The sequence below is a fragment of the Zonotrichia albicollis genome, chromosome 2 (genome assembly GCF_047830755.1).
Source record: "Zonotrichia albicollis isolate bZonAlb1 chromosome 2, bZonAlb1.hap1, whole genome shotgun sequence".
In the NCBI taxonomy this organism is placed as follows: domain Eukaryota; kingdom Metazoa; phylum Chordata; class Aves; order Passeriformes; family Passerellidae; genus Zonotrichia; species Zonotrichia albicollis.
In genome coordinates this window covers 111,678,931-111,702,306 of record NC_133820.1, presented here as the reverse complement: position 1 = coordinate 111,702,306, position 23,376 = coordinate 111,678,931, and the positions used below count along the sequence as shown (strand labels likewise).

General features: G+C 40.9%; 1 protein-coding gene across 1 annotated transcript in view; it reads right to left on the bottom strand.

The window, feature by feature from the left end:
• The window catches only part of HJURP (Holliday junction recognition protein), a 66,660-nt gene extending 43,697 nt beyond the window's left edge, over window positions 1–22,963 (bottom strand). Inside the window, exons 1-15 of the mRNA XM_074536209.1 lie at window positions 22,929–22,963; window positions 21,063–21,672; window positions 20,168–20,234; window positions 18,348–18,409; window positions 17,349–17,376; window positions 15,081–15,127; window positions 14,463–14,502; window positions 12,187–12,245; window positions 10,938–11,036; window positions 10,126–10,186; window positions 6,494–6,555; window positions 5,459–5,486; window positions 3,198–3,244; window positions 2,580–2,619; window positions 304–362 (exon numbers count right to left, since the gene is read on the bottom strand). Coding sequence (XP_074392310.1) covers window positions 304–362; window positions 2,580–2,619; window positions 3,198–3,244; window positions 5,459–5,486; window positions 6,494–6,555; window positions 10,126–10,186; window positions 10,938–11,036; window positions 12,187–12,245; window positions 14,463–14,502; window positions 15,081–15,127; window positions 17,349–17,376; window positions 18,348–18,409; window positions 20,168–20,234; window positions 21,063–21,672; window positions 22,929–22,963 — 1,344 coding nt within the window. The remainder of the gene's footprint in view (window positions 1–303; window positions 363–2,579; window positions 2,620–3,197; window positions 3,245–5,458; window positions 5,487–6,493; window positions 6,556–10,125; window positions 10,187–10,937; window positions 11,037–12,186; window positions 12,246–14,462; window positions 14,503–15,080; window positions 15,128–17,348; window positions 17,377–18,347; window positions 18,410–20,167; window positions 20,235–21,062; window positions 21,673–22,928) is intronic.
• Between the last annotated feature and the right edge of the window lie 413 nt (window positions 22,964–23,376).

Sequence of the window (23,376 nt, the reverse complement as noted above, 5' to 3'; positions counted from 1 at the left end):
TAAGACCCATCTGCTTTCTCTTCTTCCTTAGCTAGAAAAGCCTTTCTCAGGGCTGCCTGCTGATGCAGTACACTGTAGGCCTTTCTCTGGCCCACTGGTATTAGCAAGACAATAACATCACTTGTCACTGGTCTCTGTGACATGAATTATTGAACACCTCACTTGCCAAAAATGTGCATTAAGACGCAGATGATATCAAGTCTTCCACTGACTGCATCAGCTCATCAGGCAGGTGTAAACAACTCAAATAGTTAATAGCTTCTATTGAATCACTACATTCTATTAGACACCCCAAAGTTTTACCTTGAGATGAATTCCTTCAAATTTTCTTCCTACGGAGGCTACATCACCACCTTCTTCACCTGCAATTTGAAGGTAAATATTAAATCAAACAGAGCTGAACTCAAAACAGAAATGGTTTTAAACACGTACTGTGCAAGTTATTGGCCAAACTGTTTTCATTCTAGAAAACAGTTTTCTGCCCTATCACTTTAAACTATTGCATTTCCATTCCAATTCCAATTGGAAAGCATGGTTTGTGGCACCATAAATGACTGCAGCGGAGCAAAGGAGGCTTAAGAAAACTTGTTTGCCATCAGTTCTTTACAATTTATATTAAATATTTCAGGGAGTGAAACATTTTTAAAGCTCTTTCTTTTGTGGCTCTCTAAGATTCATTAATCATTAATGCACAATCCCCACTACATTCCTAAATATGCCAACAGGATTTTCTCTCACGCTTCCCCTTAGTAGCTTCCTGTTGCCAAGACCACCTCAGGACTCACAAAGTGAGAAATAAGGCAGATTTGAGAATACGAAAAAACAAGACAGGCTCTGGTCACTCAGTTTTAGGTATTCTATTCTGTGGGTCGTTTGGTGAATGAAATGCAACAAAATATTGTTTTCCTCGATGTAGGCAGACCTTCCAATTCATCATTAGCTAAAATCAGTCGTCCATGAGCATCAAATACATGACTGCATTTTCAGCCCTGCTTTCTGAACTGCCCTGCACTCACCAGGGGGAAGGAAAAAGGAGAGGAGAATAACCCTGGGAATCGTGAGTGAAAGAAATCTTGGTTACGGTACTACCACATCACTGCCTCGTCATACTACTCCTAAATTGCTATTTCTCTTTCTGCCATACAATCTTCTTCCTCCAGCACAACTGGGCACAAACCTGTCACATTGCTTCCTAAATGTTCATCCACATGAACAGACTGGACTGCTACAGAAATGGGTGCTTCTTCAAATAAAGGGAACAACTCCTGTCTCACGGAATGGTTGACCCCATCACATCAATTCTAAATTATTAACAAATAGCTTGCATCAGAGCATGAGTTGATTTGTATACAAGTGGAAAACTCTTCTACGTGTGAGTCCTCCAAAATCTAATTTTAGCATAACTTCAATGTGCTGGTAATATTGAAAAAGCAAGAAATGGTAATCCTAATAACTTTCCCTATTAAGGACAGACTTGCAGGTCCAGGTGAGAGCTGCTCCACTTGACTTTTACCTGCTGGAGACAAGCTTTGCACACTTTCAACACAAAAATAGTGGATAATACCTGGAAGACATTCTGCCTTGCCTGACAAGTGTGAAATATTCTATATGAATACTAAAAATGGAGAACACCTGCCAAAACTAAAACTTTAGTTAAAAAGAGCTAAAGACTGATTTCTTCCCCTAAATTAGTGAGAACTATTGGTAAGCTTTTATGTATCAAAAAGCCACCAAGACCCAAACAAGGAAAAAGCGCCCTGAAAACACTCACCCTAACTACCATCAGCCAAAACACCACACACCCCAAACACCACAGTGCACTGAAGTTTTCATGTGACAAATCCAATCCCATATCCCTAAGAATCTAATGTCTACATCTTACAGGACTTGGAGATAGCTGGAACTCAGAGGTTTCTACAAATCCTCACCAGACGCTTCGCAGACCATTCGTAAGAGGAGGAGGAGAAGCTCATAATCATTTTACTGGATGCTGCTATGAAAATACCAGAGTCTGAAGCACTCCACTCATTTGTCCCATGATTGCAAAAGGCAAAGGAACTTACAGAAGCCAAGCTACAGGTGCCTCTGAAATTTTTTTCCTAGTTTTCATTGAACAGGCCGAGAAAAATGGCGTGCTTTCTAAATTGGCAGAAATTACTTCATCATTCAAATGCTTATTTGAAGCTATCCTCACAAATGACAGCAGGAAACATTTCCCTCAACGGGGAAGAAATGGCCAGCCTTAGAGGCAGCTATGTGGATGAACAAGCTAATTGAATACCAGCACAGGGAAACCCCAAGCTATCCATACTCTAGTTCAACTTCCCTTTCAGCCATTAACTGCTGGCTACTGCCCAGCCACAGCTGCATCTATGAAAAACACTGCAAGTTTTCATTTGCTCAAGAATCAAACTGTTGAATAATACCAGGTATAAATATTTTTAAAAAGTCAAAGGCAGCTCCCACTAATTAATGCAATCCAATAATTATTTGGGAGCACAAGGTCAAAACCTCACTATCTTCCATTCTCTCAACAAACTTCAATAAATGGTAGAGAAGCAGTACATGAAAGAACCCACCTGTATCAGATGTATCTGCACCAGAGTTCTCAGAAGATTCCTTAAAAGCACATGAAAGGAATTTTAATACCTGGTAGCTTAAACCATATTCATTAGCCCATAGAATTTTCTGCTTTCACTACTTGCTCAGTTTTTGGGGGGTGGTGGGAGTGAAACCAATGCAGGTGTATTCCACAAATTGTGACTAAATCACACCACCTTTATTAACAAGTCTATACACAAACTTACTTTGAGTCAAAAGAAGCTATTCTAGACCACACAGATTTTACAAATAGTAATCTAAGAAGTTAGACCCACATACTGCCTAACTAAAAAGGCACTTGATGGTGAAGAGCCCAGATCCAACTGCTCCCTCTCCCCCTTCAAAAAAACCCTAATAAAACAGCTGAAAACCACTGCAGATATCGTGGCACAGGACCACCTGCTCAGAAATGATTTCTTAGCTTTTGACTCCACAAACACATTTTCTCAAAGAGGCCGACATAGGACAGTTGGGGTTGGAAGGGACCTTAAAAATCATCTAGAACCAACCCCCTCTGTGATGGCCAGATTGCTCAAAGCCTCACCCAGCCTGGCCTGCAACACTCCATCAAAACAGATGCAATGCAGCACCCATACCTGGTGTACTGCTGAGTTCTCATCTTCAAAATCACAGCTCTGCTTCTCTGATGTTTCATAGCATGAAGGGGAGAGGAAAAAAAAAAGTTCTATTACTTTCATAATACTCACCCTCTCTGCCTATTTCTGTTTTCAATTTCTTTTCTTTTTCCCTCTATTTACATCCTATCATCAGTGGCTCTAGTAATTGGTTTCTTTTTCTGACTCCCTCTGGCCAAGCACACTATAATGAAACACAAACCAAAGCACTCCAGCACACTTTTTGTCACTGTTGAACAGTGCAGAAAACCGGTTTTGTGTGCTTCATGTTCAAGGCACTTGTGCATATCTTCTGGCATGGTGTGGGCTACTTTTACAGCAGAGTGCAATATCCTTGGTTGGCTCAAGCAGCTTTCAAAATTGTCTCTTCAGCATTTGATTATTGCCAAGTAAGTCTATTACTCTGAACTTCTTTGCATGAAATTGAAGAAATTTCAGTTCTAGCCCTAATTTGTCTGACACTTTTCTCAGTGGTCAACCCTACCTGCTATCATCTGAGAGTTAATTAATTCCTTCTTCTGTTATGTAATTAAATAAAGTATACAACCAATAAAGTGCACAGGACAAGTCCTGTATACAAACCGCTGTGTTTTTCCCAAGTTTGGATGCAGAACACTGATAATTATTCAAAGCACAATTTTCCAACCAGTGGCTATAAAACCACTCTCTCTTCAAATCCAGCAAGCACGTAACTAGAAGTCTCTGGCTTAAGGTTGTAACCTTCTCTGGAAATTAATCCTCATGATTTTGCAAAAATCTACTGTAACACCTCCTCAAAAACATATTTGTTTAGAAGCCAGAATGCCTCATCCAAACATATCTGGATTGGGAACAGATGACATTAGAAGAATAAAGTAGCGTCCAGTTGAAATCCCTTACTGAGCAAGGTCTACGAAACACCACAAAGCCCATTTTGTATGCAAAAAACTCTCAAGGAAAAAAAGTCAATTTATGCGGCTGATATATGACCAAAATATCACTTCTCTGGGAGGCTGAAATTTAACATACCTGCTCCTCCTTAATTGAGAGCTGCCATATATTAAAATAAAGCCCACCACTCAAAGGACTGTCACATTTGAATCAGTACAACTTGATGAGGATGCTGGACATGCCACCCAAATAGGAAAACTTAAATCTAGCAAAATGCTCAATTGTGACTTGGAAAAAAACAACACTAGTTCTATTCTAAGGGGAGAGGTCCATTGATAGGTATTTGTTTAATGTTCAGACTTCATAGCACAAACCTTTATGTATCCTAATTTAAAACAATTAGGTCTACATAAGAGAGTAAATAAAATCAATACATTAGCATTAACAATCCATAGTCAGACGTATCTGTTTTGGGCTGAGGGTTTAAGGTGTATGGGCTGCTTTGATTTTTGGGGTTTTTTAAGGCTAACAGCAACCAAAACCAGACAGTTCAAATGCTTTCATGTTTCTTTGTATTTCAATTAAACAAAGCCAGAGCAATGTATGCTTTTTTTAAGCTGGAAAAAATCTTCAATGTTCTATTTTTTAAGGAATATATAAATAGACATAGGAAATTACAAATCAATGCAGGCTTACTTTGTTCCTAAGAAAGTTATTCACCACACTTTCATACTTAGAAAGTTCTTCCTTAGGACAATTTGAAATAAAGTAATACTTTTCTCAAGTAACATCAGAAGCTGCAAAAACACATATTACCCATTTTTCTGCCTTTCTAGGTCATCTGAAATGGAGTACACTACATTTCAAATTAAAAAGATCAAGACTTTCTAGCATTTAAGACAACCATGCAAACTCCTTTCTGTAAGAGCTTCTAGGATATTCAGACCATGAAGTAGATTTCTAAAGATGAGCAAAATATTTATTCTAAATAACTTTAAATACAGTATCTTTAAAACAATATCTAACTTTCTATCCATGTTTTATCAGAGACTATAGCCACATTTTTGAATGACTTTGCCTCATTAGCCAAATAGAAGAGGAAGTAAAGGTCAGGACCATCTGAAACTTTTTGTACCAGACTCTTATTTTCCATCTCTACATTGGCATTTCTTAGGCTGATTCAAAGCCTGGATCTGACCACTGTATGGACAAGTTTTTTGGCAGTGCTGTGGAGGAAGACTGGTGCTAGGCTCTGCTTTGTCCTCTTATGCTCCAAATAAAAGCTTTTTAGATGAATGACATAAAATATTAAGACATTTTGCAATAGATTTTTTGTTAAAAAAAACCACTACCTGTGCTCCTTCGCTTTCGACTAATACGCTGCAATAGAAAAAAAAGTCACAATAATCAAAGAATAGCAAACTAATTTTACCCATCATATTTATTTACTTTGCTATAGCCCTCAACTACAAATCCACTCCATTTTCTTAGGTTTCCCCTCTCCTAACCAGAAAAGCCACAAGTATCTCGTAAAACTTACCTGATCATTCACTTTTTCCCTTCCCATTGCTGGTAAAGTCACTGCCAGAACATACCTGCACCCACATAAGAGGCTAAGACACAGAATTTCCCTCACAGTCTTTTATGGATTATCTTGGGAAACCTGGGCGGCAATGCCTAGTGGACTGTGCACAAGGCATTAGCAGGAGTGGAAAGGGAACCCTAAATACAGCCTCTTCTTGATCTCCATCAATCCACTCATGCTGCCTCAGACTGAATTGCATTCCTCACCATGGCCTCACTCTGTGGGGCTCAGAACAGCTTCTGTGTTACTGCCAAGGCACGCCACACAGGCCATGGGTTTACCTGACACACTGACCGGTGAGACTGCAAAGATTCTTTAATTAATCTGGCATTATTTCACAGGGGAAAAATACAGAAACCAAAGATGAAACCTGAAAACCCTGCTGAATCAAACAACAAAGATAAATTGATTCAATGCATTAACTGCACGGAATGCATTCTGATGAGTTCCAAAAATACCCTCTCCCAACAGACAGCAATTGAAAGAAAAAATTTCTCCAGGTTTACAAGTGGTGCTAACCACTGATAAATTGTCATCTATTTTAGCCAGATGCATCGGAAACACCTTCAACTATCCTACAACTCTATTTTAAAGCAGATGATGACCTCCTCAATACCTCTGAAAATATTATATTGCATGGCAAGATTAGAATATAATCCTATCTATCTATCTATCTATCTATCGATCTATCTATCGATCTATCTATCGATCTATCTATCGATCTATCTATCGATCCATCTATCGATCCACAAAGAAATACTGCTGCATTCTGGCTGCATGGTAGGACTGTACTATTAAATACCGTAAATCGTTTCTTCCAGGTTTTAATATCTTTCCTTGACATATGGTCCCATCGTTTAGGTCCTAGAAAAAAACAATAAGTATCAATATTACCACTTATCATAATACCATCTATACTGAATACCACTCTAATAGACATTGAGAAACGACATATTGCAGAATTACAAAACATCAGCAAATCTGAACTCTCTACCACCACATTTGCTGAAATAAAAATTTAAAGGAAAACAAACCAGGAGAATATGGCAATTCAAGCTGAGAAGTCAGGCAAGACAAAAAAGAGCATCACATGCTGAGTCCAACAAGACTGAGCTAAAATCCAAAGAGCATTACAGGCCCATATTCTACCAAGAGGAGAAAAGAGGCAAAAGATTTTAGGTTCTAGATTTTAGTTGATGAATGCAGACTCCATGGTATCTGAGGTTAGTTAAAGCCATAACTAAGGCTCTACGGGACCGAGATCCATACTCCTTCCATTTTGAACAGAGATCACTAACCCAAAAGTACAACCAATCCTTTACCAATGCCAAACGTTCTATTACAGTACTCTTGAATGCTTCCTCCCTCTCCCATTGGAAAATGTTTATGAAATGCAAGCCTGCCAGTCTGTAAAAACCTTTGGTGCACAACTAGTTCCCCAGTCTCTCCAGTAAGTTATAAAAACTGAGACGGCAATTCATGAACGTGGTAGGTCTTATAGGGCTTCATTTTAGGTGAAGAGGAAGAAGGCCAGTCACGGAAGTGATTTTCTGGGAAGAGCTGCTGAAAGCTTCTCCTGGGCCTGGCAAAACTAATTGCCGTCTGGCTCTGAGAGGAGGCATGCTGCTAAACCAATTAGAGAAGCTGGTAACGCCTCTATGCCAATGTCTTTAAGCAGCAGAAACGCTGCGAGAAGCTCTCGATCTCTGCGCTCTCCGAGGAGCGGCGCCGCTCCCTTTCCTTTCCTGGTGGAGCCTGCAGGGCCGCGCTGCGGGCCCGTCCGGCACGGCGAGGAACCACGCGGCCGACACCAGCGCCGGGAGCGGCCACGAGGCCGGGAACGCGCGGCTGGAATTGGCGACCAGGGCGCTGCTGTCTTGGCAGGGCTCGCAAGGAACTCGGTTCCCTTGGCCGCTCCTGGGCAGCCGTGCTGCAGACAGAGGGGCCAGGGCGGCGGCGGCTTTTCCTCTGCGGCGCCCACGTGGAGAGAAGGCGCGAAATGGAGCCGGCGGGGACCTCGCCCTCATAGCGAGCAATTCTCTCGCGCAGAGCCTGGACGGGATCCGCCGTTCAACATTGCAGAACTCTGCAAAATCTTCTCGCCCGATAGCACTTGAGAACAGATAAACCTACAAACACCAACTCTCTCCCAAATCCACAAAAAAAAGGAAGGGTGAAGACATCTGGAGAACACAACAGTGACACTAAAGCCGGTGCAAAGGAGCGATGGGGACAAGAAGAGCCCCAGGCCTAAGAGCTGAAATTCTTCTACAAGCTGTGGTGAAGATTAGAATACTACAAATTATTTCCCTGTAATTAATGAAGTAGCTAGAAGGATGGAGAATGCTCCCGAATCCCATGAAAAAGAAGCGCTCAGGCTAGAATGTGGACATGCTGAGAAGCTGTGATCTGTGAGAGGCCTGAGCAGAGAGAGAGAGGGAGAACAACCCTTGCTTTCAGAGACAGAGGAAGAGGACACTCTCTGGTATACTACAACAGCTCATCCTTTAAAATTGCAGCCCATGAACTAACGGCCCAGGGGCAAAAGGCAGCTGTGAGAAGACTACTCTGCCCGTTGACACGTGTCAAAGCAGGTTTCAGGTGTGACTGCAACCTGTAAAAATTCAAACCACATTAAAAAGTTCACAGAAAATTCCCTCCCATAGAAAGGACCCCATGACATAGCAAGAGACTCCTCTCCCTAAGTGAACTGAAACAGGAGTTTTACAAGCCACACACTCACCAAAATCCCCATGCTTTTGTCTTCCTATGCTCTCAGTGAGAAATAAAAAAAGACAGGGGATTGTGGGGGATGGTGGGCGGGGCAGGTAAAAGTATTCTAAAGGTTTTAATTCTCCTTATCATCTTTTTGATTCTGTAAATAAAATTTCCTTCATACCTTTTAAAGTGTTTTTCTCCAATTCCTTATCTCACCCCACAAGCTTTTTAATTCTTCTTTCCTATGCTCAACCACAGCAGAACAGAAAGAATGATTTTCTTTGGTAGATGCACTGGCTTTTAGCCAGCACCAAGCCCTGACGTATCATAATCTTCATTTCAGTGATAATAAAACCTGCCAGAAACATTTAATTTCCCAGAAAAGCCACCAAGATACTAAGTCACAAGTCCCACTCAAACCCATATTTATATAGAATCTATTTTAAAACAATAGCATGTTTCCCCTCAATAAGCTTTCCATAAGCATTATTACCCTATTTCCTACACTATTACCCTATTACCCATCAACCATCACCATGAAAAACTGGATAAATATTGTCATGGGCCCACATGGTTTGGATTCATGTAAGCCACATGGGAACATTCAATGAAAAGTTAAGTAAACTGTCTACCTACTACGCCCTGGTGCTTGCCATAGCAGCAATTAATCACAGCAGTATTCAGAATACTAAGCGGACGCGAAAAGACACAATCCATTCAAGCCCACCAACCCCTTTGCTTCCTCTCAGTCTGCTCCATTTTGATTCTACCTACAAGTCACCCATACATTATCCATTTTTTTACCCTGAACCTTGCTAATAACCATTGTCTTGTCTAAAATTGGGCATGCAATAAACTAAAAGTGCACAAGGAGTAAACACTTGGTATTATACTGAACTCTACATATGAAACAACACGCCTTTGTGAAGCTTAGTAAAATACAGTATCCGTCGCACATAAACATTCTGCAGCTGCCAACACTTGCATGGCTTAGTAAGTCAGCACATACAGTATGCAAACATTGAAGCTTTAAGGAGTTCTTACTCTCAGGTGTATGGTAGGAGGAGGAGCAGAAGAAGCTCATAATCATTTTACTGGATGCTGCTATGAAAATACCGTAAGTCTGAAGCACTTCACTCATTTATCCCACGAGTGCAAAAGGCAAAGGAACTTACACAAGCCGAGATACAGGTGCGTCTGAAATCTTTTTCTAGCTATCATTGAGCAGGCTGAGAAAAACGCTGTGCTTTTTTAACTGTCAGACATTATTTCATCATTCAAATGCTTATTTGCAGCCATCCTCACAAATCAAAGTAGGAAACATTTCCATCAACAGGGAAGAAATTGCCAGCCACCCAGGCAGCTAAGTAGATGAGCAAGCTAATTGAATACCAGAATATATAAGCCCCAAGCTAACCATATACTTTACTTCCACTCCTCTTTCAGCCAATAATGCTGGGTACTTCCAAGCTATAGCCTAAACCAAGAAAAACATTGGAAGTTTTCATTTGCTCAAGAATCAAAAATGTTGAATGTGGAATACCAGCAGAAAATATTACAAAAAGCCAGTCAAAACCTTTGGCCAGTAATTAAAGCAACCAAGTAATTCTATGAAAATGCCTCCCCAAAAATGAAACACTTTTCCTAAGCAATATTAATGAATCCAAATTTTTTAGAGAAATACATTTGACCAACAGACAAAAGACTTAATTGTACCAAGTACTTCTCGCCCTGGCAAAGGTGAACGACGACTTTTTGACGAACTTGGAGTTGTTATCTGAAAAACATAAAAAGAAAAAGAACAATCTAACATTCTGAGCTTTTTGCATGTTAAACATATCACCACAACCTTACTTGTGACTTCCTTGCCACTTGCTGTTCTGGGTATGTACAGTTATGGTCTTTAAGGGCTCAGCCAAGTTCAGACAAAATGGAAAACATCTAGTCTAAGGCTTCAGTAGGAAGTTTTAGGAGTTACTAGTTTATTCTTGGAAAGCTATTCATCATTTTTTCAACTTATACATTACATGTCATGTATTAATCCCTACCCCAAATATAAGAATTTATCCATGGATATATATCCACACACACACTTGAGTAATCTACACATCTCTGGCAGCTCCAGCAGAAAAGAAAAGCTGTATCCTGACACTTCACCTCTGACCTTCCTTGCTCCCCAAATCAAAACAAAGCTAATTATTTTAATTTGAGCATCTACAAAGCTAAGACTTAGACTTTTAAGAAAACTGACAGCTCAAAGATCAACCTGCACATCAGGGCTCCAAGAATAACATATAAAAGAAAAAAAAAAAAAAGGGAAAATACATTTCTAAAAGATTTGCCCTATTTCTTACATTTCATAGCTCTCAAAACCCCCAGATCCTACTATATCTACACAGACATCAAGCAGAAGAACAATGGGAGAAGCACAGAGAAGTTGTGTCAGAATGCATTTAACTGCTACCCAGGTAAAGAGCTTTTATTTTATTCTAACTAGCTAATAACTTAGAATAGGAGAAATATCTTACCGTTATCCATTTGGGATAATTCCTCTCATCACCTTGCAATATCACATCAACTGGAACTCTTTTTTTCTTTAGGATTTGTCCATCATCTACATTCTGATTCTTAGAGGAAAACAAAATTGTTAAAACACATAGAACTTACTGGCACAGCCAACTCCAAACTGATTATTCTGATTTACTGCAAACTAGTGTTCTTCAGATCAGGAAATATGCAACCTGCATAAAGTTATTTTTAATGTACACATTTTAAGCAAAAATCTGCCTGTCCACATGCCCCCCAGCAAAAAAAAAAAAACAACAAAAAACCATAATTGCATAGAAGGAACTATCTGTGAAGATATATAAAAAGGGATAATAAACAAGAATATTCAGGGAACAGCAAACACTGCCTTAAAGATCCTCTGATAAAAACCAACAAAAATCCCAAACAAATAAAGAAAGAAAAATGGCTACAAGGCTCTGACAATGACAGCTGCAAATCTCTACTTGTATTCCCAACATCCCGGGGGAAGCCATATACAAATTAAGGTCTATTCTGCAACAACCCTCAATGTAGAACCTAAGAGAATTTTGTAATAAAAGGCAATTCATTAGTCCAAGTGTCACTTCCTGAGGCAGACTGCATTAGCTGTTGTCAGAGAGTGGACACCAGCACAGTGCTACACAAGTAAGGAAAGTAAATCCCATTTTTGGCACCGCGGTTGGAGCAAACAAACCACAGGATTAAAATGGCTGCACACACAAAGTGCACGTTATATTTTTCCTCAACACTGTAAATAGTCTGGCTAGTCCTGACCATGGTCTACTTTGGGAAGCAACAGCAGAAGATTCCAGCCTGCTTTTGTTATGGCAGCCATTATTGCTCATTTACCATTTCCTTCAAACCATGTTGCCTACATATGCTAGACCCCCAAGTGAACAACCATTCTTTTTATAAGCGTTCTCACCTTAAGACCCATCTGCTTTCTCTTCTTCCTTAGCTAGAAAAGCCTTTCTCAGGGCTGCCTGCTGATGCAGTACACTGTAGGCCTTTCTCTGGCCCACTGGTATTAGCAAGACAATAACATCACTTGTCACTGGTCTCTGTGACATGAATTATTGAACACCTCACTTGCCAAAAATGTGCATTAAGACGCAGATGATATCAAGTCTTCCACTGACTGCATCAGCTCATCAGGCAGGTGTAAACAACTCAAATAGTTAATAGCTTCTATTGAATCACTACATTCTATTAGACACCCCAAAGTTTTACCTTGAGATGAATTCCTTCAAATTTTCTTCCTACGGAGGCTACATCACCACCTTCTTCACCTGCAATTTGAAGGTAAATATTAAATCAAACAGAGCTGAACTCAAAACAGAAATGGTTTTAAACACGTACTGTGCAAGTTATTGGCCAAACTGTTTTCATTCTAGAAAACAGTTTTCTGCCCTATCACTTTAAACTATTGCATTTCCATTCCAATTCCAATTGGAAAGCATGGTTTGTGGCACCATAAATGACTGCAGCGGAGCAAAGGAGGCTTAAGAAAACTTGTTTGCCATCAGTTCTTTACAATTTATATTAAATATTTCAGGGAGTGAAACATTTTTAAAGCTCTTTCTTTTGTGGCTCTCTAAGATTCATTAATCATTAATGCACAATCCCCACTACATTCCTAAATATGCCAACAGGATTTTCTCTCACGCTTCCCCTTAGTAGCTTCCTGTTGCCAAGACCACCTCAGGACTCACAAAGTGAGAAATAAGGCAGACTTGAGAATACGAAAAAACAAGACAGGCTCTGGTCACTCAGTTTTAGGTATTCTATTCTGTGGGTCGTTTGGTGAATGAAATGCAACAAAATATTGTTTTCCTCGATGTAGGCAGACCTTCCAATTCATCATTAGCTAAAATCAGTCGTCCATGAGCATCAAATACATGACTGCATTTTCAGCCCTGCTTTCTGAACTGCCCTGCACTCACCAGGGGGAAGGAAAAAGGAGAGGAGAATAACCCTGGGAATCGTGAGTGAAAGAAATCTTGGTTACGGTACTACCACATCACTGCCTCGTCATACTACTCCTAAATTGCTATTTCTCTTTCTGCCATACAATCTTCTTCCTCCAGCACAACTGGGCACAAACCTGTCACATTGCTTCCTAAATGTTCATCCACATGAACAGACTGGACTGCTACAGAAATGGGTGCTTCTTCAAATAAAGGGAACAACTCCTGTCTCACGGAATGGTTGACCCCATCACATCAATTCTAAATTATTAACAAATAGCTTGCATCAGAGCATGAGTTGATTTGTATACAAGTGGAAAACTCTTCTACGTGTGAGTCCTCCAAAATCTAATTTTAGCATAACTTCAATGTGCTGGTAATATTGAAAAAGCAAGAAATGGTAATCCTAATAACTTTCCCTATTAAGGACAGACTTGCAGGTCCAGGTGAGAGCTGCTCCACTTGACTTTTACCTGCTGGAGACAAGCTTTGCACACTTTCAACACAAAAATAGTGGATAATACCTGGAAGACATTCTGCCTTGCCTGACAAGTGTGAAATATTCTATATGAATACTAAAAATGGAGAACACCTGCCAAAACTAAAACTTTAGTTAAAAAGAGCTAAAGACTGATTTCTTCCCCTAAATTAGTGAGAACTATTGGTAAGCTTTTATGTATCAAAAAGCCACCAAGACCCAAACAAGGAAAAAGCGCCCTGAAAACACTCACCCTAACTACCATCAGCCAAAACACCACACACCCCAAACACCACAGTGCACTGAAGTTTTCATGTGACAAATCCAATCCCATATCCCTAAGAATCTAATGTCTACATCTTACAGGACTTGGAGATAGCTGGAACTCAGAGGTTTCTACAAATCCTCACCAGACGCTTCGCAGACCATTCGTAAGAGGAGGAGGAGAAGCTCATAATCATTTTACTGGATGCTGCTATGAAAATACCAGAGTCTGAAGCACTCCACTCATTTGTCCCATGATTGCAAAAGGCAAAGGAACTTACAGAAGCCAAGCTACAGGTGCCTCTGAAATTTTTTTCCTAGTTTTCATTGAACAGGCCGAGAAAAATGGCGTGCTTTCTAAATTGGCAGAAATTACTTCATCATTCAAATGCTTATTTGAAGCTATCCTCACAAATGACAGCAGGAAACATTTCCCTCAATGGGGAAGAAATGGCCAGCCTTAGAGGCAGCTATGTGGATGAACAAGCTAATTGAATACCAGCATAGGGAAACCCCAAGCTAACCATACTCTAGTACAACTTCCCTTTCAGCCATTAACTGCTGGCTACTGCCCAGCCACAGCTGCATCTATGAAAAACACTGCAAGTTTTCATTTGCTCAAGAATCAAACTGTTGAATAATACCAGGTATAAATATTTTTAAAAAGTCAAAGGCAGCTCCCACTAATTAAGGCAATCCAATAATTATTTGGGAGCACAAGGTCAAAACCTCACTATCTTCCATTCTCTCAACAAACTTCAATAAATGGTAGAGAAGCAGTACATGAAAGAACCCACCTGTATCAGATGTATCTGCACCAGAGTTCTCAGAAGATTCCTTAAAAGCACATGAAAGGAATTTTAATACCTGGTAGCTTAAACCATATTCATTAGCCCATAGAATTTTCTGCTTTCACTACTTGCTCAGTTTTTGGGGGGTGGTGGGAGTGAAACCAATGCAGGTGTATTCCACAAATTGTGACTAAATCACACCACCTTTATTAACAAGTCTATACACAAACTTACTTTGAGTCAAAAGAAGCTATTCTAGACCACACAGATTTTACAAATAGTAATCTAAGAAGTTAGACCCACATACTGCCTAACTAAAAAGGCACTTGATGGTGAAGAGCCCAGATCCAACTGCTCCCTCTCCCCCTTCAAAAAAACCCTAATAAAACAGCTGAAAACCACTACAGATATCGTGGCACAGGACCACCTGCTCAGAAATGATTTCTTAGCTTTTGACTCCACAAACACATTTTCTCAAAGAGGCCGACATAGGACAGTTGGGGTTGGAAGGGACCTTAAAAATCATCTAGAACCAACCCCCTCTGTGATGGCCAGATTGCTCAAAGCCTCACCCAGCCTGGCCTGCAACACTCCATCAAAACAGATGCAATGCAGCACCCATACCTGGTGTACTGCTGAGTTCTCATCTTCAAAATCACAGCTCTGCTTCTCTGATGTTTCATAGCATGAAGGGGAGAGGAAAAGAAAAAGTTCTATTACTTTCATAATACTCACCCTCTCTGCCTATTTCTGTTTTCAATTTCTTTTCTTTTTCCCTCTATTTACATCCTATCATCAGTGGCTCTAGTAATTGGTTTCTTTTTCTGACTCCCTCTGGCCAAGCACACTATAATGAAACACAAACCAAAGCACTCCAGCACACTTTTTGTCACTGTTGAACAGTGCAGAAAACCGGTTTTGTGTGCTTCATGTTCAAGGCACTTGTGCATATCTTCTGGCATGGTGTGGGCTACTTTTACAGCGGAGTGCAATATCCTTGGTTGGCTCAAGCAGCTTTCAAAATTGTCTCTTCAGCATTTGATTATTGCCAAGTAAGTCTATTACTCTGAACTTCTTTGCATGAAATTGAAGAAATTTCAGTTCTAGCCCTAATTTGTCTGACACTTTTCTCAGTGGTCAACCCTACCTGCTATCATCTGAGAGTTAACTAATTCCTTCTTCTGTTATGTAATTAAATAAATTATACAACCAATAAAGTGCACAGGACAAGTCCTGTATACAAACCGCCGTGTTTTTCCCAAGTTTGGATGCAGAGCACTGATAATTATTCAAAGCACAATTTTCCAACCAGTGGCTATAAAACCACTCTCTCTTCAAATCCAACAAGCACGTAACGAGAAGGCTCTGGCTTAAGGTTGTAACCTTCTCTGGAAATTAATCCTCATGATTTTTGCAAAAATGTACTGTAACACCTCCTCAACAACATAATCTTTTAGAAGCCAGAGTGCCTCTTCCAAACATATCTGGATTGGGAACAGATGACATTAGAAGAATAAAGTAGCGTCCAGTTGAAATCCCTTACTGAGCAAGGTCTACGAAACACCACAAAGCCCATTTTGTATGCAAAAAACTCTCAAGGAAAAAAAGTCAATTTATGCAGCTGATATATGACCAAAATATCACTTCTCTGGGAGGCTGAAATTTAACATACCTGCTCCTCCTTAATTGAGAGCTGCCATATATTAAAATAAAGCCCACCACTCAAAGGACTGTCACATTTGAATCAGTACAACTTGATGAGGATGCTGGACATGCCACGCAAATAGGAAAACTTAAATCTAGCAAAATGCTCAATTGTGACTTGGAAAAAAACAACACTAGTTCTATTCTAAGGGGAGAGGTCCATTGATAGGTATTTGTTTAATGTTCAGACTTCATAGCACAAACCTTTATGTATCCTAATTTAAAACACTTAGGTCTAACTTAAGAGTAAGAGAGTAAATAAAATCCATACATTAGCATTAACAATCCATAGTCAGACGTATCTGTTTTGGGCTGAGGGTTTAAGGTGTATGGGCTGCTTTGATTTTTGGGTTTTTTAAGGCTAACAGGAACCAAAACCAGACAGTTCAAATGCTTTCATGTTTCTTTGTATTTCAATTAAACAAAGCCAGAGCAATGTATGGTTTTTTTGAGCTGGAAAAAATCTTCAATGTTCTATTTTTTAAGGAATATATAAATAGACATAGGAAATTACAAATCTATGCAGGCTTACTTTGTTCCTAAGAAAGTTATTCACCACACTTTCATACTTATCAAGTTCTTCCTTAGGACAATTTGAAATAAAGTAATACTTTTCTCAAGTAACATCAGAAGCTGCAAAAACACATATTACCCATTTTTCTGCCTTTCTAGGTCATCTGAAATGGAGTACACTACATTTCAAATTAAAAAGATCAAGACTTTCTAGCATTTAAGACAACCATGCAAACTCCTTTCTGTAAGAGCTTCTAGGATATTCAGACCATGAAGTAGATTTCTAAAGATTAGCAAAATATTTATTCTAAATAACTTTAAATACAGTATCTTTGAAACAATATCTAACTTTCTATCCATGTTTTATCAGAGACTATAGCCACATTTTTGAATGACTTTGCCTCATTAGCCAAATGGAAGAGGAAGTAAAGGTCAGGACCATCTGAAACTTTTTGTACCAGACCCTTATTTTCCATCTCTACATTGGCATTTCTTAGGCTGATTCAAAGCCTGGATCTGACCACTGTATGGACAAGTTTTTTGGCAGTGCTGTGGAGGAAGACTGGTGCTAGGCTCTGCTTTGTCCTCTTGTGCTCCAAATAAAAGCTTTTTAGATGAATGACATAAAATATTAAGACATTTTGCAATAGATTTTTTGTTAAAAAAAAACACTACCTGTGCTCCTTCGCTTTCGACTAATACGCTGCAATAGAAAAAAAAGTCACAATAATCAAAGAATAGCAAACTAATTTTAACCATCATATTTATTTACTTTGCTATAGCCCTCAACTGCAAATCCACTCCATTTTCTTAGGTTCCCCTCTCCTAACCAGAAAAGCCACAAGTATCTCGTAAAACTTACCTGATCATTCACTTTTTCCCTTCCCATTGCTGGAAAAGTTACTGCCAGAACATACCTGCACCCACATAAGAGGCTAAGACACAGAATTTCCCTCACAGTCTTTTATGGATTATCTTGGGAAACCTGGGCGGCAATGCCTAGTGGACTGTGCACAAGGCATTAGCAGGAGTGGAAAGGGAACCCTAAATACAGCCTCTTCTTGATCTCCATCAATCCACTCATGCTGCCTCAGACTGAATTGCATTCCTCACCATGGCCTCACTCTGTGGGGCTCAGAACAGCTTCTGTGTTACTGCCAAGGCACGCCACACAGGCCATGGGTTTACCTGACACACTGACCGGTGAGACTGCAAAGATTCTTTAATTAATCTGGCATTATTTCACAGGGGAAAAAATACAGAAACCAAAGATGAAACCAGAAAACCCTGCTGAATCAAACAACAAAGATAAATTGATTCAATGCATTAACTGCACGGAATGCATTCTGATGAGTTCCAAAAATACCCTCTCCCAACAGACAGCAATTGAAAGAAAAAATTTCTCCAGGTTTACAAGTCGTGCTAACCACTGATAAATTGTCATCTATTTTAGTCAGATGCATCGGAAACACCTTAAACTATCCTACAACTCTATTGTAAAGCAGATGATGACCTCCTCAATACCTCTGAAAATATTATATTGCATGGCAAGATTAGAATATAATCCTATCTATCTATCTATCTATCGATCTATCTATCGATCTATCTATCGATCTATCCACAAAGAAATACTGCTGCATTCTGGCTGCATGGTAGGACTGTACTATTAAATACCGTAAATCGTTTCTTCCAGGTTTTAATATCTTTCCTTGACATATGGTCCCATCGTTTAGGTCCTAGAAAAAAACAATAAGTATCAATATTACCACTTATCATAATACCATCTATACTGAATACCACTCTAATAGACATTGAGAAACGACATATTGCAGAATTACAAAACATCAGCAAATCTGAACTCTCTACCACCACATTTGCTGAAATAAAAATTTAAAGGAAAACAAACCAGGAGAATATGGCAATTCAAGCTGAGAAGTCAGGCAAGACAAAAAAGAGCATCACATGCTGAGTCCAACAAGACTGAGCTAAAATCCAAAGAGCATTACAGGCCCATATTCTACCAAGAGGAGAAAAGAGGCAAAAGATTTTAGGTTCTAGATTTTAGTTGATGAATGCAGACTCCATGGTATCTGAGGTTAGTTAAAGCCATAACTAAGGCTCTACGGGACCGAGATCCATACTCCTTCCATTTTGAACAGAGATCACTAACCCAAAAGTACAACCAATCCTTTACCAATGCCAAACGTTCTATTACAGTACTCTTGAATGCTTCCTCCCTCTCCCATTGGAAAATGTTTATGAAATGCAAGCCTGCCAGTCTGTAAAAACCTTTGGTGCACAACTAGTTCCCCAGTCTCTCCAGTAAGTTATAAAAACTGAGACGGCAATTCATGAACGTGGTAGGTCTTATAGGGCTTCATTTTAGGTGAAGAGGAAGAAGGCCAGTCACGGAAGTGATTTTCTGGGAAGAGCTGCTGAAAGCTTCTCCTGGGCCTGGCAAAACTAATTGCCGTCTGGCTCTGAGAGGAGGCATGCTGCTAAACCAATTAGAGAAGCTGGTAACGCCTCTATGCCAATGTCTTTAAGCAGCAGAAACGCTGCGAGAAGCTCTCGATCTCTGCGCTCTCCGAGGAGCGGCGCCGCTCCCTTTCCTTTCCTGGTGGAGCCTGCAGGGCCGCGCTGCGGGCCCGTCCGGCACGGCGAGGAACCACGCGGCCGACACCAGCGCCGGGAGCGGCCACGAGGCCGGGAACGCGCGGCTGGAATTGGCGACCAGGGCGCTGCTGTCTTGGCAGGGCTCGCAAGGAACTCGGTTCCCTTGGCCGCTCCTGGGCAGCCGTGCTGCAGACAGAGGGGCCAGGGCGGCGGCGGCTTTTCCTCTGCGGCGCCCACGTGGAGAGAAGGCGCGAAATGGAGCCGGCGGGGACCTCGCCCTCACAGCGAGCAATTCTCTCGCGCAGAGCCCGGACGGGATCCGCCGTTCAACATTGCAGAATGTGGATCAACCATTACAATGAAAAACTGGATAAATACTGTCATGGGTCTACACAGTTTAGGTTTATGCTCAGAGGAATAGTGGATGTGTCTTTACGAACAAGCCTGGGTCTGTTGGTAGATGAAATTTAAAAACTGTGTCTACCTACTCCACCCTGATGTTTGGCACAGCAGTAATTTATCACAGCATTATTGAGAATACTAAGTTGAGATGAAAATACATAATCCATTCATGCATATCATCTCCTGCTAATGTCTGCATTTCTTTTCTTCCTTCAAGTCATCCAAACATTACCCATTTATACCATGAACTCTGCTCATAACCATTGTCTTATCTAGAATGGACCACACAATAGACTAATAATGCACATGGGAGTAAAGTCTTGGTACTATACCAAAGTCTACATATGATTTATCGTATCTTATTGAAAAAAAGTCAGTATTCGTCACACTGTAATATTCTGCAGCTGCCAACACTTACATGCTTTACTCAGTCTACACATACAGTATGTAAACATTGTAGCTTAAGGAGTTCTTACCCTCAGGTGTATCGTATGTCAAAGAGTCGATGGAAATCAGTACGTCATCCCTGAAGGGATGACTATACTAAAGAAAAAGAACGATTAAATATTAGAACAAACTTTCAAAGTAATATCTTTAATGTATATTTTATATATTGTTATGAGAACAATTTTTTGTTTTACCCAAACATGAAGTTATCATTATGGGGTTTTATTGGCTAAAGCTGTAAGTCAGCAATCTGGAAATATTAACTCCTAGAGGAAACCGATGTACTTTAAGCATATGTGCAAGTCATTCAACCTAAGGCATAAGCCCTGCCAAAACAGGGCTCCAGAGAGTTTTAAAATGCAGTTAAGTCGCTCTCTGACAGTTTCACCCAAATTTCTGTTGTAGAAACTAAAAGCAGCCCGCAGCTAAGACCAACAGCTGATGACATTTAGAAATATCCGATGTGGCACTAGCCGAGAAAATCCATCTAGAGCCAGATTTAGCCGGCGGCGGCACAAAACATCTCCCGAACGGGAAAGGGCGCATCCCGGGATAAACGGAGATGCACGCAAGAGGACCATGCCCACGCCTTAAACACAGAACGGCTCCCAAGGGAGAAGAACTCACTGAGTTCCCCACTTTCTGTAGTTTCATTGGAAACCCCCCGTCTGACGCAAACTAGCCGGGGTTACGGACACTGTGAAGTCAGCTCGCACTTGTGACTAAGTCGCGTATCCAGCACGGGCAGTCCCAGGTGTCCGTTCTGCGGCTTTATCCTGGGACCTGGCTCTTGCCAGCCCTGTCCTGCCAAGGCACAGGAGTGCGCGGGCCAGCACAGACGGCACGGTTGCTCTCAGTCCCCGCTTCGCCGCCCGCCTCAGGACGGCGCCCGGAACCCGTGGCCACCCCGGTCCCATAGCTCACCTCTTCAATGATGCGGGTCATGGATGCCATGAAACGGGCGCTGCTGTTCCGCAGCCCCTCCTGCATTGTGGGATCAAACTCCATAACGAAAAGCCGTTTGCACCGCCGGCCACCTTCCACTCTGTACACCGCGGCCGGCCCCTCCCGCCGCAATTCAAACCGCCGGCCTTTTGCCGCGTCCGATTGGTTGTTGCTAAAATCAGTTCTGGCGCTGTAGCCAATAGAAATCCGCGGTAGGCGGGCTTTATAGTCTGATTGGTTACTGGCGCTGCTGAGTGCCCTATCACCCCGCCTCCAAGCCCTGGCTTTGGGCGCCAAGTCCGGCGCGACGCGGGGCGTTGTTCTGCCTCTCAATGTCGGCTTGTTGCGGGCTGCCATTGGCTGCGGCGCACGGCCCCCCTCCCGCCAGCAGGACGTGCCGCCGCAGGGCCAGGCGGCGCCTCGGGGCGTTCTCCGGCCTCGGCAGCTCCAGACAGAAATGTATCCAATGTTGTGTCTCTGTCGGATTCGGCACAGACGGCCAGAGGAGTCGGGGCTGGGGAATTCGGCGTTCAGTGGCCGGCGGTCACGCCCTCCCCAGTCGCTCTCTTGGTCCCCAGAGGCTGCAGGCCTTTGGGAGAAGCCCAAAGCATTACCTGCCTACTGGCACTTTTATTTTGGATACCATTCTATTCCTTCCCAATATTCTTCAAGTAACTATTGGTTTTCTATAAAGATTTTTTTTTTTTAAATACCATCAAGCACATCAATTTTCCTGGACCTTCCCATTAAAAAAAAAACATTTTCCTTTTTGGTAAAGACGTGCCTTTTTCATAATCCCTTACTGTTTAAAGCTATCTGTATATACTTACTTCTTATAAACTTGTGTTTTTATTTTTTTAAACGGTAGGAGTTCAGAAAAATACATCTTTGATCTACATTTAAGCATTCTTACTAGTATGATTGTGAAGTTTTCACAGCTGACAAGATCTGTACTAAGGCCTTACTTACCCTGTTTCTGGCCAGTCTTACCCTTTTTCTGGTTCTTCATTAAGGCCTTATAATTTTTCAGGGTATGATTTTCTGCCAGCACTGCATTGAAATACTGCTCTCAGTGGTTAAATCGCATGTGTGTGTTGAACGGGCCAGCCAGAAGAGTACTGAAGTGTTGATTTCAGCATGCAGGAAAAGATGAGTGTGGTAATTCCAAGGTGACACAACAGGTCCCACTCCTACATTTTTCACTGTGTTTCCGCCAGGATGACTGCAGGACAAATCATCTTTAAAAACCCAGAATCTCACTGAGGAGCACCTAATTCTATGTTCTTTATTTTCTTGATACATACCCAGGAGTAGATTTGCAGAAGCTCTCAATACTTTGTCTTTACATTCGCTTTGATGGAAGCTGTGCTTTGAATTTATCAAAGCTTATATAAACTTCCTAAGATTTAAAAATAGGGGGGAGAAATTGTAACTACCCTAAATAAATTAGAATCTCTGTATTGCAGATTGACAAAATTGATGAGCACTCAGTAGTTTGAAGCAAGTGCCTATAATCTTTCCTTTCCCATTGGTAAAATATACTACTAATTTCACGCCCTTGAATAGATGAAATATAACTTCTGTGATACTTCCAGCATGATAAAATATCAGGTTAGTTTGGAATAGTAGTAGAAATTTTATTAGTAGACAAGTAAATCTGTACATACTCAGGGCCAGCTTTACATGATATGCAGAGAATGTGATCTGGATCCCCACATTTAGAGAAGGATAAAAGGAAATAACAGGTAACTAACTATTCAGTACTTCCAGCTTTCAAAGTGCTAATCATATGGAAAAAAAATGCATCATGAAGTCACTTGTGGGGAAAAAGAAGCATCACACTACCTCTGTCTTTTCACTAGCAGGTTTAGGGTTGCCATGGCTTCATGGTGGTGTTCTGTGGTCACCTTGTAGTGCTTTGATGACTTAAAGTTGAAATGCGCTGCACACAGAGGATGAGATTAATTACTTTCCTCTGACATTTCCTAGCTTAGGACTCACTGACTTCACAGCCTAAATAATAAATGTAGCCCCTGACTAATTTAATATTTGAGGTAATCATCAACCTAGAAAACAAGGGTGTGATCCAGTTATTTCAGTTTTATCCAGAAGTTACTTTTGTCTATTTTGAATTCATGGTACACTTCAGTAGAGTGACAAGAGCACTCAAGTGCAAAAAACTCCTTCTATCACCCATATGAGAAAATGAGATTGACATTCAGCAGCTGTGCATGGAAACTGTCCTAAGCCAGCAGCAACTGGTATATTTGATAAGGTGTAACCAAAAATTTTT